General features: G+C 38.3%; 1 protein-coding gene across 1 annotated transcript in view; it reads right to left on the bottom strand.

The window, feature by feature from the left end:
* The window catches only part of si:ch211-216b21.2 (heparan sulfate glucosamine 3-O-sulfotransferase 3A1), a 31834-nt gene extending 15451 nt beyond the window's left edge, over nucleotides 1-16383 (bottom strand). The window contains exon 1 of the mRNA XM_056245447.1: nucleotides 15637-16383. Within this exon, the coding sequence (XP_056101422.1) occupies nucleotides 15637-16223 (587 nt within the window). The 5' untranslated portion in view covers nucleotides 16224-16383. The remainder of the gene's footprint in view (nucleotides 1-15636) is intronic.
* Nucleotides 16384-16936: the final 553 nt, after the last annotated feature.

The following is a 16936-nucleotide window of genomic DNA, read 5'->3' as shown; positions in this document are numbered from 1 at the left end:
AACATTTGCCAAAATATAGAGAATAAAATGCGTATTAGCTGCATTCATATTCTCGGTGATTTAACATCTGATATATAATGGCATCTGATTTGCATATACATTAGCTATCACGAGCAGTACGATGTATGAAAATTGCAGAGGAGGCAGTTGGTCATTTACGCGCAGTTTGAGGCAGCAGAAGTGGGTAGATTAAAAACAAGGGTTTTTTTTTTTGTTGCAATCATGCGGAAAGAATTCTGCCAGCTCTAAATCTTTCAGTGCTTTAGTTTAAAGAAGCTCCGCGTCAGTATTTGTGTCAGTGTGAGAAAGTGATGACAGGTAAATGAGTACTTAAAAATGACATTGACATTTACACATCCTCCAAATCATTAACACATTTCCACATATTTAAATAGGTTACGTCAAATATGGTGCAGCGTTCAGCCCAATCTCATGAGAAAGCAATAAGCTGTATGATTTTTAGCACAAACAATATAGGACAAGTTATTTGCAGGGTCAGAGATTTTCTAGCCAAAGATATAGGGATAGGAAAACCCAATAACTAGGCTGGACTTCTGAGTCTGTTCTTCCCTCTTCTCTGAGCAGATGAAGTAATAAAGGACCTCATGGTCTGATCTGGCCTTATGTCGGAACATTTAATGTGTGGGATTGTCTTGTGCTTAGAGGATCATTAGGTGTGGTGGGAGGGCCTGATGCCTCGTTTGTGTTAATATAATGTCTCAGAAGAGTTTGTGTAATGGAATTATGGTTGGTGCGGAAACTCTGAGGGACCTCAATTAAGGTGATAAGCAAATGAAAATGAATCACCCACAATGGTCCGCCTGTGTACAGTAAACACCGGGAGGAAACAGGAAGTGATCGGACTGAGATATTTTTTTTTAAAAAGGACATAAATCTCTGTTACAGCATTTTCCCAAGCTGTTTTCCCAAAGGTCTCTTGCTCCGAACAAAAAGGAGGATTTCAAACTTCCTCAGAGATAAAATGAGGAGGAGTAATACATACTTCCAGAAGACTATGGCTAAATATAACTTGAGTTATGTGAGTTTGATAAACTTATGTGGATAAGAAAAGGCCAGTTCCTCTTGAGGTGATTATTCTATGTACTGCAGTAGGCATGGTGATTTACAACAAGTGACTCAGACTTTTAGTTTTGTTTTGTTTTGGATTTCTCACCCTCTTTTACTGTAATACTTCCTGTTGTGACTGTGTATTTGCATGCCACACTTAAAATGCATTTCAATAAAAAATATATCTAAGAAAGTGGCATCTTAAAACAAATGAAGCCCAAGGTTTTCTCAGAACTTTTCCTCTTCGGTTTTAGCAAAATAACCGCAGATGTAGTTCATCACATTAATCATGAACATGTTCAACTAATGTCTGACAACCAGAAGGTAATATATAAATATTGTTACATTTAAAGTTTTAAACCTTATGATACTTTAAGTGAATATTTATTTTAATAATAAATCCCATTGGTTTGATATTTTGTTAATGACATTAATAGATTTGTAAGTGTCTAAAGTGTCCAAATACTTTCTGTGACCTCTATATACAGTGAATTGTGGTCAACAGTCAATGTATACAAACAAATACAAGCAGGGCTGGACTGGGTCAAAAAATTGGCCCTGGCATTTTGGCCCAGACTGGCCCATATGATCATAAACACCACCCATCTTTGCATGCCCTTGAATATGTATACCAACTCCTATTCCTTAGAACCACTAATGCCATGTAATGAGTGAGTAGGAATGAGTGAGAGTTAACAGATGAAATAACTGCAAAATTGTCATTTATCAATACAATTGAACTATACTCCACAGTGATGAATCCTAAAACAAGCTATAAGCTCCATTGGCATTGCAATACCAGTGTTTCCCACAGGATTTTTGGTAAAACTAGTTTTGATTAGTTTTGTACTCATTTCTATAGGCCTACTTGAAAGAGATAAACACATGATCTCTTATTTAACTCTTATTTTGTCGGAAAACTGGTTTACAAACGCGTCTCATTACAATTCTAGTAAAATACGGTAATCGTCAACTATGCAGATGTGGAAATAATGCGCAACTGGGTAACGGGTTCCTACACTCATGACATGAAAGTAGTCCTGCTTACCGTGGACTCTACACTCACTCATCTCTCCTTATCCTCCTCACAATCATCATCATCATCATCAGCCACGCGAGCTGATGAAGGTCCAGAAAACATATCTGTTGTTTTGACACATTTTACAGCGTCTGCTTGAACGGCCTGTTTCTTTTTTTCACGCTATTTCTCTGCACATTCCTTGCGTTTCTTCTCCATCTCTCTGACTATTTTGACAGAGACACACTGACACTGCACGCTCGCTCGGAGCCAAAAGGGGGAGGTGTTTGAAGATGTGATTGGGCCAGCCCAGAGTCAATCAAGAAAAGAACCAATGGGCCGCTGATCTACGTGTTTCATGGGCCGGTCTGTAAATTTTTTTTTTTTTTTTACATTTTTAAATTTTTAAATTTGCCATTTAAGCAAAACAAAACGAATGGGTCGCGTTTTTAAAGTATGAGATGTATCGGCCCAAAAAGCAAGTCGTCCCACCGGGAAAGTGCGCAGTCTGCCAGATGGCCAGTCCTCCCCTAAATACAAGTAAACCTACTTGTATTTAAGTAGAGACAGCGGAAACGTCAGTACTTGAGACAGTAGCTGAAGGGCGTGTCTCTCAAAAGGATGAAGGAATGAGAGATTTGAAGGACCTCAGAGGCATCGCAGTTCTCAGGGTGTCCTGTTTCAGGAGGATGTCATTAAAAACAATCTTTTCCTGTCTCATCTGTCCAAGCTCTTTAAAAATGCTGTCACACTCTCTCAAAAGAATGACATAGATACAGTACTAGTGTGCGGTCTGAGCGTTATTAAATGTTTAAGGCTTTAGGGCCAGGTCGTGAAGAGGTCATACAAGCTAGTGGTAGATTTTTGTTTTGAGTACTGGACAAATGAGGAACTATAGTTAAAATTTTATTTTAATTACATTTATTTTCAGCCTAGATGTAGTTTAGTTTATTACCATTCAAGTAATTGAAAGTGAAATGCTGTTGTCTCCTTGTCTCACATTGCTTAGACAAACAGGTAATCTTGACCCATGTTATGGTGCACAAAGTTGGGATACTCAAAGAAAACGTTGCAATTTTGTTTGGTGTTGCAGAAATTACACACTTGGTCCTGAAAAACTAGGGAATTTCAGAAGTGTGACTAAAAAAGTCATGGAAATGAATAAAATCATAAAAGGTTATAGAAAAGTCATGGATATTAATGAAGTCTATAATTTTTTTTTGCTCTGAATAATTTCTTAGGCGAGAAATTACTCTTTGTGAGTGCGATAATCTATAAAAAAAAGAGTTTTTTTGAAGTCATGGAAATATTGTCTACAGCTATTTTATAGACTTTTTGTGAGTATGATCTCTGAAAAATTTTTTTTTTTTAAATCCTTGACTAAAAAATGACTGGAAAACTCATTGGTCAGAAAATGTGTCTAAAATAAGTAGAAATCAGTCTTAGTGTTTAATCCTTCCCTTTGGTATTCTCTTCCTTGCTCTGTTTTTTAACAAATACAGCACTTTTTTTTCACTTTATTGCAAGTATAATCGATGTCCCATAAATGCTTCATTTTTCACAAACAAGAAAGCAAAACAAGCAAAGAAGTGCTTCTCCTCCATCACTTAGACAAGGCGTTCTGTCAAAGTTCCTCCAGACTGTTTTATGGCGAGTCAAAGCTTGTTCCATTAGCAATTAGAAGTGTTCAGTTTGGGACTCATTAAATTACTGGACCTCGTCTGAGGAGTCTGTGGTTACAGTATCCATCACAGGCCTACACTCTATCTTTATGCAAAAGAGCCAAGCTCTGCCAGCGGGCTTCATTCGTCAGTGCTCCGGTGCCAGAGCGGGTCACTCTCTCCTGATGACTGATTTGTCTGCCAGCCGTACTGACTTGTAGGGAGAGCTTACGTCTCGCTAAATGTATATTCATAAAGAGGATGAATGAATTCAACAAACACGTATGCACATACACGTTTCATGTTATTTGTCTAGATTGTAGATTATATGCAGAAAAACGTCTATTGGATCCTGAAACAAGTCCAGTAAAAAGTGTGCGGTGTCTCTTCTGGGAATTATGAGACTCTTTAAATAACAACAGAGATCATCTCTTGAAATGTCTGCAGAATACGTAAGAACAAAGGAAAGAGTGTTGGAACATCTCAACCTGCTAATTATGCATCATAAATCCACGGATATTGTGGTAAGGATTATATGGTTTTCAGACTAACACCTTAAACACCTAAACATGGTTTATTGCACCGTGTGCAGACTTTAACATCCGTATGGTGCTTGTATGTTTAGAGAGACGGTGGCCACCTGAGAGATTTAACCACAAGAATAAGGATGAATACAGCATTCATAGGTGAGTTATATATACCACAGACGTCTCTCTTTCTTTCTGTTTTGTGTGTTTGTGTGGGAGATCAGCCCAGTTGTGCTGAGACTGCCAACCCTCAAGTGTCTGTTACTGGAGCTGTGGTGTGCACGAGGCTTCTTGCATGTTTCTGTAACACTGGATTAGACTGCAACTGCCATGATATATTTCCCAAATTCATTTCCAAAGGCAAAACAATATGCCTTGAACACGAACACATCAATGGCTCAAAATAAAAGCAATATGTGCACATATTGTGGATTATGTTGCCTGTGATTGGGAAATAAAGCAGAATTATGACCAGGCTAACATCCATGTGTTATTCGATAGTACTGCTTCTACTGAATTTATAGTGAGTTCAAGAGTTATCATTATTATGAGAACATTTAAGTCATTTACATTTACATTACATTTAGTCATTTAGCAAACGCTTTTATCCAAAGCGACTTACAAAGTAGGACTAAATTAAGCGAGTCATCGCGAAGAGGCAAAAACAATGCAAGAAGTGCTCAAAATGCAAAGTGAACTTGAAGATTGCCTTCAGAACTTGAACTTGAATATTTAGTTTCTATGAAAAAACAGTGGCTTTGCTAAATGGAAAAATACTAGCCTGACGTCGTCATACTCAGATTCTAGTCAGAATGTGAGTCTGATACTGCTCCATTGGGTTGCGATTATGGGGCGTGTTTCAACCGAACCAGGAAAGAAAATACCTCTGCACTCAATTAGATCGACAAATGCCTTGATCACGGTTCTCTGTTCCTCTTTTAAAATTAATGCGCTGTCTATATCTTCTATAATAGACACGATGGCGCTGTCTACATTTTCTATAATAGACGCGATGGCTGCCTCTACACATCTAAATTATCCAGCGGCAGCCATTCTTGGTTGTAAACGAAGCGCTCTTTGGTGACGTGGATAATTAGGTTATGGTCGATCATCTGTCCATCATCGTATAAAGCCCACCCTGACAATTTGATTGGTCCGAACAGCTTTGGTTCAGGCATACTTGCTTCACAACGGATCAAGTCCAGACCGAACTTCCGATCCTCAAATGTTGTGGGCGGGGCTAAGTTCGGCTGGCATCAAGGCTAGAAAAATACTTAATTACTAATAAAATAATAAAAAATTAATTAATTAATGAACTATGTTAAATAAATTAATATTTAATAAATTTCCTAGCTATGATATTGTATAGTATGAAGATTATTGGCTCTGTGATTATTTGGCAATGCTTTTGCGTTCTCTCGCAAATGTTTTGCATTCCACCGAGAAACTTTTCATTCGCTCGCAAAGAACACAACAGTTTTGCAAGCGAACGCAAAGTTTCTCGGGGGAACGCAAAACATTTGCGAAAGAACGCAAAAGCATTGACTTATTATTATTATGTTCCTCTATTATTATTATTATTATTATTATTATTATGTTCCTCTAAGTTCCTTTGGATAAAAGCATCTGCTAAATGCATGCATGTAAATGTAAATGAGTTAATTTATTAAGAATAGTTTCTTGCAAAATATTGAAGAACTAAGAAAGCAAATTAGAAAACATCAGCTATAATAAAGTATAATAATATATGTATTGCTATTGTCTTCAATACTGCATTTATGCAGTACCGGTAGTACTGATAGATGCTGCTTTCAAATGCTCGATTGTTTGAACCAAATTTGTACAGAGATCCTAAATTTTTCTGGAATTGGTACCGACTACTGAAATTTTGGTACCGTGATGACCCTAGTTTGGAACATCATAAAGTAATTCTTAGATTATTTGAACACGCCATCAGTCTCTCATGAAAAACGGTAAGTTTTGACTAGATTTGTTCTAGATGTGTTGATTTGTTTGTTCTTTCAGAGAGAAGTGCAAGAGGAAAGAAAAAAGGTTAAACTGGGCTGACCCACGCGCAATTCCATTTTTCACTTGGCATTTCTCTGCAATTCTCCCTCTCTGTCTTGTTTTCTCTCTGATTCACAGTGGCATAGGGACACCGCAGGACTGGCATGGTTTGGACTGCTGGCACGGGTCCATGGAAAGATAACGCACACATTACACACAGCAGCTCTCAGGACACCCACAGCGTTAAACACCTAACAATAAGAACCACATCAACACTGGTGCAAACTAATCATTTAAAACAGCTCTTATATTTCAAATGTGGCTGAGGAACAAAGTATGCCAAAAACGCAAGAAAAAGTCTTGTTTTTTAAAAGAGGCCTTTGTGCTGCCTTCATGAATGGAAGTGATTATAATGGGTCTACATTTAATTTTCACCAGATGATTAAGATATTAAATGTCACTAATTATTATAATCTTGCTAGAAAAGTGTTTATTTTACTAATTCAAACCATTTAAATAATTATTTCAGGATTGAAAAGGAACTACTGATCTTTTTTCTGGTTTTCCGAGTGTCTCTCTCTCATGTCTGTCTTAGGATGGAAAATTGCTTTCTCTCTCTCTCCTGTGATAAAGCTGTTGCCTGTGCACTGGGAAAGTGAAATCCATCATGCGACGGAAAGGGTTTATTCCACCATTCCGCCCCATTGAGGCCCGTAACACGTATGTGCTCTCGCCGTGCATCATTTACCCACAACACCCCACTCTCTTCCTTTTTGTTTCTGGTCTCGATACCGTCTTTTGGCTCGCTGTAGCGACAGCTATGCTCACATGCAGTCTTTTGCAGGATTGATCTATTGTAGTTGTTGTTTTTTTGTGGGTAGTTTTGTTCAGCGCTGTTGGGTCTAGTTCACAGACATCAGCGGCTCCTTTATATTGTCAGATTCCCTTTGCATTGTTGCTGCAGGCTCTGCACGGACATAAACCCACATGCACTTCTACTGCCAAGTGCTTGGTGTACTATTTCAACTTCTTTCTGACAGGATAACACTTTGCTACCACTTTCGAGGTTTTTCTAAGGAGACAGAGAGGAATCTGCGGAGGAAGGTGAAATGATACTAAATTGCTGCGAGTGCTGAAGTCAGTTTTGAGCTGCTTTGGTTGATACATTGAGAACTGCCCTAGGTTAGTTTGCTTTAAAATATACAAAAACATCAACCAGTGTATAGTTGCACGATGCTCAAAGCGAATAAACAAACATTTACATTCACAGACATGCCCTTAAGAGCATGTTGAATAAATTGCTCTGTATATCTGTGAAGGTTTCACGATTTTGTGGCAATAAAATGCCTCCACTTAGATGAAAATATTCAAGAGACGTCTTCATTGGCAAAACAAGATTGAGCAAACGCAGCTGCTGTTAATGTGTGCTATCAATACTTGTTGCTTCCTGTAGCTTTCTGTGGCTATGCAGTAATTCACGCGTTAAAGAATCAGTAAAGGAGAGTTTGCACTGACAGAGATTAGATGGAGGTCACCATGTTGCATTAATGTTTGTTGGCTACAGATTTCTCCTCGAGTATCCAACTGTTTTAGAAGGTGGATCACACAAGTACCTGTTGCTCGTCACCTAAAATCACCAACTCTTATTGAAAACAGTCACTTTGTCACTGTGAATCGCTGCAAATGTAAAAGCCACTTAAAGGGATTTACTCACTCTCAGGTTGATCCAGACCTGTATGACTTTCAGAAAATGACTTTTGGTATGTTTCTCACAAAGTTATCAGATGACTTCAGAAGACTTGGAATATAGTGCATTAGTTGCATGAAACACTTTTAACCATTGTATTAGGTTGCAGGTCAGTTTGACACATTTCGATTTGTTGTTGTTGTCTGAAATACTGGGTAATCTATGATGTTCTCCTTAAAATTGTGACTTTCTCACTTTGGGGTCTTGAAAATGCCTCTAAAGTTTCGAAATACTGATGTGTTGTGGAATGTGCGTTTCTATTACGATTATGATGATTGCGGGTCAATTTGACCCACATACTTTCCTGTTTTTATTTTATTTTAAATAACTATTTTCCCCACAAATAAATGTATTTTTCTGTTTAATTTGTTCAAAAAAATTACAATACTGTTCATAATATTCACAATTAGTGAAAACAACAATGTAATGTACATATAATTACATATAATTATAAATTCACAGATAATCTGTGAATTTATATTAAAAGTTTTGGGATTTTATGTGAATTTTATTTATGATGGTAACCATTTAAAAAAAAACATGTCAGTTTTACGTGTTACGATACTTTTTTTGTCATTTTGGAGTTTGACAGGCCTTATTTTTATTATGTTGAAGACTGACCAGAATATTAATTAAATTCAATTTTTGTTCTTGACAGAAAAGTGAAATTCAATAGGGTTTGAAACTACTTGAGGGAGGGTAAATGATGACAGAATTTTCAGTTTGGATGAACTAAGTTTTCTTATGAATAATTAATCATTCATTGCAAGCTGGTCACAAGAGGTACGTGGATGGCGCTTTTGGACTCGTAAGCATCTTTCTGCACTTTGATGCTGTGCCATATAACATAAAAAGTTGCCTAGACACCATCTCTGCAGTTAAAAATAGCTCTAACTGTTTTCTCGGGATCAAAGCCTGCGCAAATCGAACAACATAAACAAGTGGTGACAACCGACTTTTGAGTAACTGATCCCTTGCATTCCCATCTGTGTATGCATGAGGGTCACACATGGCAGACATCTCTCGCCTTTTAGAGTTGTTCCCTGTGACCTGCAAATTATCAATCCCTTGTTCCACTCTTCATCAAAGCCTGCTTGCTTGTTCTCATCTTAGTGGCAAAAGTTGCAAATGTGTCCTGCTAAGATGTGTTCAGGTTGTGATGTAGCTGTGGCAGATAATGGCATCAGGTGTGTTTGTGTGTGAGGTGTCTGTGGAGGTGTCTGTGGAGCAGTCTCCACCTGCTCTCTCTCTTCAGTGCCCACTGGGGACTGGATTCCCAGAATGCCTTTCAGGCAGCTGTTGACAGCCAGCACTGTGCCCTGGCCCCCCAAACGGCTCTGGGGATCAGCTGCTTAAGAGGCTGTTTGCGTGTGTGTGTGTGTATTTGAGGGGGCGAACACAATGTGTGTTCTGCTGAGAAAGTCATAAGACACTTGTTGTAAATGTGTAGGTGTGTCCATGTTTGTGTGTGTATGTATGAGATTATATACTAAACAAATATATAATAACTTTTTTCCTACAGCTCAATTAATGAAGAAGCCTGTCATAATCACTAATTTTGAAATTGGCATACTGGACAAAAGTGGAGCAAAATGTGTGAGTGTCTTTCTCCTGCTTATTAGCACAGTTTTAATCGTGAATTATGACGTGATGCATCGTGGCACATGTATCGCAATGTCCGTTGTATTGTGAGGTAGTTCGCAGTCATACGAAGCCATGCTATCTGATATCCACATAGACAGACTTACACATTCTCTGAACAAGGGTTGAGAGACCTCTTGAGTTCCCTCTCACAGTTGTACCCCTGACATTAATTGTCACCCTCCTGAAGCAAGTCAAAGTCCTTCACTTTACAGATCCAGTTACTGACCCCTCTCACCTCCAAACATGACCTACATAAAAGTTATGCCCCTTCCTGTGACCCATGTCCGTACACACACACAAACAAGCACATTTATATACTCTCAGCTTCTCGTTGTAAATCACAAGGTTCTAACATGGCTCACATTTTAGTTGCTGGCATCTTGCTTTACAAAATAAACAAAGTCAACTTTTAGTCAAGGGGTGTTTATACATGTGCAATTTTACACTGGTAACAGAGTCGTTAGTCATGCTTTGAGCAAAATATGATCAGCATACCTGTAATAAAAGTGTTTGGAAAATGGTAATTATGTAGTCTAACTATTTAACTGTCTACTGAGCTTTGTAAGAAATGCAGAGAGATGAGAGTGTTTCTCTGTATATTTGCGGTAACTTGAGTGAACGTCACAGCGGTGCCCCTAGCCAAACCAGATCAAACGCCTCCACACACACACAGGGGTCTCTTTGTTCAGTGTGATCTCATGTCCCAGCTGGCTTATGTCATCCTAGCACTACAACATTACAGTACAACCTGCCCCAAGGCTGGCTCAGGTAGAAAACACTATAATGATCTAATAAAGCACATGCAGGTGTGTGTGCGAGCGAGCAGGTGAACGAAGCACCCCTATAGAAGAAAAACGTTCAGCAAAAAATATGATCTCATTAGTATTATGAAAAGTGAAGTGGTTCAGGTATACCCTACTCTGTTATGGGGACCAAATGACAATGGACACTTTTTGTTCCCCATGAGGAAAACCTCTTATAAGTCTTACAGAATAATATTTTTTTTAAATGTAAACATGCTGATGAGTATGTGTAGTGGTATATGTTTAGCTGATATACAGCTTGTTCAAAAATCATTATGTTTGGAATGTTCCCATAAAACATGGAAACACAAGTGATTTTTTACTTGTTAAACTTTCGTGATAATTAAACTCCTCCAAACAAAGATGCAAATGATGAATCTTGATTTCATTTATAAATAAATTTGTAGGGATGCACAGGTAACATATCTGTTATTGTCTGATATTGGAGAAATGTATTACTATTATTAAGTATTCTTAAATAGTATTTAATATTGTCAAAAACAATTAAATTAAATTTGGTTTCCCCAAATAACCTGTCTGTGAGTGAATCAACATAATTTGAAGATCAATTTTCAACTATAGAGCCTTTTTTGCGATGGAAGTAAAAGGATCTTAGATGGCAATAAATAACCTCTGTTTTTAAGAGTTTACATACATCTATGATTATGATTGAGATCATGCTGAGTTGAGGCAATGTGTTGAAAAAATACTCCACCTGGCTAAATGTGAAATATTGTGTTGAATGCACATGTATATACTGACAGTCAATTTTTACTGTACTCATGTGAATCTGTCCATATTTCTATTAACACAGGGGTTTTATTTTCCCAGGAACTTTGCCACTGCACTGTAAACCAGTTACCACAGGCTGTGTCTGTCAGTGTGAAGTGAACACCATGTTCTGTGTACGAGGAACTCGGTCTGTGCCATGCATCACTCAAGAACATTCCCCATATTCCAGCGGAGTTCACACTACCCTCTGCCAACTGGCCAGCCAGCCTCTCCACAGGTTCTCCAAAAACTTCTCCACAACACCTGTGATGAGAGATGTGTCTACCAGCTCCAAACAGAGGCGTGTTTAGGAGCCTGCTACTCACTTAATCACAAACCAACTTTACAAGTCAAACTCTGCTGCTGAGAATACTATTAATGTTCACAGACATTTGGATTCGACAGAGCTTGTGATTTTGCTGGGTAGTTTATTTGCACAATGCAAACTGCAGCTTAGGATAGTTTAAGGAGAAAAATGTCCTAAAGAAGTTTCTACAGACATGTGGCCTAGGAATTTTTTTTCCACATTTTCTAGCCTGAATTTTTAAAGAGGTTTTAATGTAGTTTGAATGGCTATGCTTTGATATGCGTTCCTTGAATCCACTTGAGAGAAGCCCTCACCGCAGGGGCTACGGAGGGGGAAGAGTGCAAAGAAACAAAAGTGCACAAGCTCTCCAGATGTGTAATTACTTAATTTCCTCACATATAAAACAGTGCTATAATTAAAAGGAAGTATGCGATTTACGACAAGTATAGGGGCCCAAATAATTTATGAACAAATTCAGTGTATGACTCTTAACGCAATACCAAAAAACGAAAGAATATTTCAGATCCTTTTGTTTTCGTTTTCAAAAATTATTTTGTCAATTCGTTTGGCTATTGCAATTCATGTTCCTCGGATGTTTCTGTGTGGTGACGTACCTGAATCTGCTGTAGTTATTCATATGGATAATTAGGCCCTGCATTAGTTGTCAATACACTGTGAAACTTAAAGGTGCTCTATGTAAATTTTAGCGGCCTCTAGTGGTGATGTTTCAGATTGCAACCAAATTTTACAAGAGCGCTCGTGCTCGAACTCATAGACAATACCGTCTATTACGCAAATATCTCGGCGAATACTAGACGGATTCGGCGAGCACCGAGCTCGTTGGGACCATCTAGTCGAGCTGAAAAGAACTATATAAGTTCCATAGTTTTTGGTGGTGTTTTCGCGGAGATATTAGCAGAAAACCATCGGGCGCGCTGCAAAATTGCGGACACCGGTGACGTCACGATTTTAGAAGAAAATCGTTCGTATCTCTGGAACGCAGAGACCCAGAGAGCTCAAATTCGGGGGAGGAGGTCCCAGGGGAACCCTTGCCCGAACGCTAGAGTGGGATAGTTCACCCAGTAGCCTATCTACTGGAAGAGTCACGTGTGGGAGACCAATGGTAAGAGATGATTGTCCAATTCTGAGATGCAACACAACTACTGTAGCCATTTAATCAATAAAATACATCCCTGGACACAACAGGTTCCTGGAAGGTTAAATTCAGAAGCTTTGATTGTAACAGACTTTAATATAAAGCAAAGACCACTCATTACATCAAGTCTTTCAGATGATCTCTTTTTGCACTCAAAGAACAGATTTCCATAATAAAAGCCTTGGGGTTTAAGTTGTCTCAGCACAAGACAGAGAAAGTTTTGTGTAAGCTGGCAGTGAACCCTGTCAAAATGGAAGCCAAGGAACTCTGTCAATTATTAAAAGAAGGGTTTCACTGGTAGCCCAAATAAAAAGCGTGCCTTTCATAATAGTATATAATCTAATACTCAATGTTTTACCTCTCACAGATGTTCTGGCTGCGTGTCTGATTTCACTATTGCGACGTTGACTGCAGATGGGTGAGTAATGTTTTGACAAGCAACCACAACACTGATATTTGTAGTAGCACAGATGCAGTCTGGCAATGCTGAAATTACTTTTTCGTTATGTAGTTTTTGTTTTTTGACAAACTGCTGAAAACGGTATAGAGAAAATGCTAAGCACAGCTTGTGGCAGTCAAAAATGTTGCACTTTTTGCACCACCAATAGGACCAACTGGACACGAGCAACTAAATTGACAAAACACACACACGTCTCGCATTCCCACAGAGAAGCAAAGTTGTGTGATTCCTTCACAGTGTCCGTATCAGCCATTACGAAACACAAAGGACCTTCATCCCTGCAGATGGAAGTTTCTGTGTTTAAACATTCACAGCCTAGCCTGAAAAGAGTCACATAATTCCAGCAAATTGGACACAGTGATTAGTGCAGGGAGAGAGAAAAAACAGAGCCCATTCATAACTTCAGCGGTCGGGAGAAACGCAATTATTCCCAGAGGGTTTGACAAAGGGTGAGAATTTATGCTCCAAAAGTAATTTTATGTTTGTTTTCTTTATTTGCAAGACATTTGCACAGATCCATCAAACTGTCCTGCCTTGTGCATAAATTCAGGAAATGTCTTTCAGCTCATTTGAAAAAAGAGAGTGAGAGAAAAACATTGGCTGTGTAGTTTATTTCTTTATTTTTTCCTGTCTTGTAGAAAGTTGACACCCATCCAAAGTGTTTTAGCTCAAGTAAAGCACACCTCTTAACGTTTTCTGTTATTCCACTCACTTTTTGTTAATTTGAACTGACGGACCTCCCGACACTTTTTAACTTGTTGTTCATGCAGACGTACTGTAAATGGACGAGTAATCTGTCACATGCTGTTATCTAGCAAATCATTTTGATGTTGCAGTTATTGTTTTCTTGTGTAATTTTAAATTGAGGGCCTATTTGAAGGATGGGGGAGGGGGGCTTTTTTCCTAACCAGGCCTGTTTTCCGAACCGTGTGTCGCATTCCCAAGAATCCTGGCGATTCTTTTGGATGGATGGGATCCTCGTGGATATAACAAAGCACAAAGGATACAAAGGATGAATAGCAGTGTTGGGTGTGAGAGTGATGCTACTAGAAAGAGAGACTGCATGTTGATAAAGAGAGTGAGTGTTTCTGAAGGATTCATGTATTGTATTTTTTTTTATTGTGTATTTATTTGTTTGTTTTTATCTATGCTTTTGACAATAAGAAGTACTAGAAGGCATAGGCCTAATCAATTGAAGGAGAAAGAGAGTATTCGGGCGCGTAGTTTGCAATTTTGCATGACTTGGTATGTTAACTAAATCTGGTGGTGAAATATACCTTGCGGAGACAGACAGGTAACCTTTCATTACGGTCATAATCCCTCTTAATAACAGAGCTGTGATGTCTGATATGCTCCATTACACAGAACGGCAAAAGACAAGCTGATGTTAAACTCTAACAGCAGCCTGAAGATATCGAATTAACCACACACACACACCAAATAGATGCAGAAAACATACAGATACATACAAAAGTATAAAACCATGGAAAATGGAAAACCATTTTTCTTATATTCTTATAAGTGTACCATGTCATATAAATACCACTAAATACACTTTCATATATATTTTGATCATGTAATCTTAATTCCTAGTTAAAAAGTTTAGTAAGAAATGGTAGAAAATAAACTGACAAATACATTAAACTTTATATAGTAAAAAAAAGTTTGATGGAAACATATTTTTAAGAGAATTGGTTTCTTGGGAATCTTCTTAGTGAGTAAAATACTAGCTTCTTTGTATTTCATTTTTTAAAATTTAATTAGAAAAAAAAATTGACTCAAACAGCTCTATTGTGCATTATATAATATTGTGAGGATCCTTTTTAGCTTATGCTCTCCATTTAATTTGATGAAACTTGAAGTTCAAAATTCCCATGCAAGATAGTTTCTTATCATGGATTAGAAAATGAGCAAATAAGAGCTGGGCTGTTTATACAATTTTTATCTGAAACTAATATTTGCATTTTTATTTGCATGTTTTTTATCATTTCCATTTATTTGAATGTATAGTTTTCAAGCCACAAATAGTTTTTTATTACCAAAATTACGTAGACTATTATGTTATATTTTATTATAAGCTACATACCAAATATTTATAGTGTTACTTTTAGATTTGGCCTGTGTTGTGTTTTTTGTTGTTGTTTTTTTTGTGAAAAAACTTGTTGACCATCTACAACAACTGACAAAGCTAAACACCAGCGCTACGACAAAACTAATTAATTATGAATAATAATCATATTGACGTTATATTATTATGATAACATACAAATAATATAGGCTACAATACATTATTTATGTATATGGTTTAAAAGATAGGCTAATTATTTGTGATAATGTTAATGTTTCTTCTCTAGTCATTAGGGGGAAATCTATTAATCTTTTGAGATATATAATAATGAACGCATATCTTTTTAAACTCTTGTGTAGATTGGGCACATCAATGATCACTGATCATAAGTTAACTTACCTGTACCAGTCCAGTCCGTTGTCATAGTTACGGTCGAAGAAGTGCGGCTCCGCTCCGACCGCGCGGATATCTGGATGCACGCGCAGAAACTCCAGCAGCGCGCGCGTCCCTCCTTTTTTCACGCCGATGATGATCGCCTGAGGCAGCTTCTTACTGCCCTCGCCTAACGAACTCAGTTTACCTGTATCAAAATACGAGCCCCCCGTCTCCAAATCTACATCCAAAGAGTTTGACAGCTGTACGTTTTCCCGAAAAATGTGTTTATCTGCCTCAATTTCAGGTAAATCCTCTTCACTGACACTTTCGAGTCGGTGGATTAATCTGTTGTGCCTCATCACCTGAGGTCTCGTGGAGGTCCATTTCTGAAAAAGTCTCTTTCTCCTCAGCGACCCAAAATCTTTAAGTTTCGAGGCGTAAAATTCCTCCACCGGACCCGTATCTCTTCTCTCCGTGGGTATACAGGTCCCGCATCGATCCGTGAGGCAGTGGAGAAAGTACAGAGACGCAAGTATAGACAGCAACATGACCGCGAAGGTCTTAAAGATGCTCTTGGACGGAGGGTCAGAAAAGACGCGGCTAAATGCCATGTCGGTCCACGGGTGGCATGAGTTGGAGAGACAGCCATGCTAGACTGGCATTATTCGGTCTTGCCATCAAAAAATAAAGCAGCGTTTGGAGCTCGAGAGCATCAAAGGTGGTTTAGATTTCGCACGCGCCGCTCCCCAAAAACCCTCGTGCATAGCCTAAAGCTCGTGACGCTCGTCGTCGTTACTTATATAAACTGTTATTAGTCTGAGAATTAGATTAGTGAGATTTTTAAATTACTATGTTATAACAAGCGTTAATCATGATACCTTTAATAGTTTATTTTAAACAAATCGTGTTAAAAGTGTAAAAAAACAAAACGATTTTTTTAGGCCATCCTTTTCTTCAAATGATTTTTGAAATTCTGATAAACTTTCATAGCACTAGTCTAGTAGCTCTCACACGTGTGTGCCTTGTATCTAACTTCAGAATGACGTCACCTGAAGTGACTGACATACTGCGGCCCAATCAGGTTCCCCAAACTTTTCCAGAGCGCATGTCATTTGCATTGCAGTAACCAATAGGATGCAGGAAGAGCAGGACAGACCCCGCCCACCTGTCAGTTCTGTTGAAGAGGAACGGTTACGCTCGTGTTCAAAGCAAATGTCACTTTCATCGCCTGTGGCCACTGCCAAACAAAATGTAGGTTTGTAGTTTACAAGGTGGTTGTAAAGAATCCAAGAGAGATTGTTTATAGATTTAACATCAGGATATT

The sequence above is a fragment of the Rhinichthys klamathensis genome, unplaced genomic scaffold, assembly GCF_029890125.1.
Source record: "Rhinichthys klamathensis goyatoka isolate OS25496 unplaced genomic scaffold, OSU_Roscu_1.1 h1tg000030l_1, whole genome shotgun sequence".
Taxonomy (NCBI): Eukaryota; Metazoa; Chordata; class Actinopteri; order Cypriniformes; family Leuciscidae; genus Rhinichthys; species Rhinichthys klamathensis.
The sequence above is the reverse complement of the archived record's forward strand: the minus strand, read 5'-3'. Positions and strand labels throughout refer to the sequence as shown.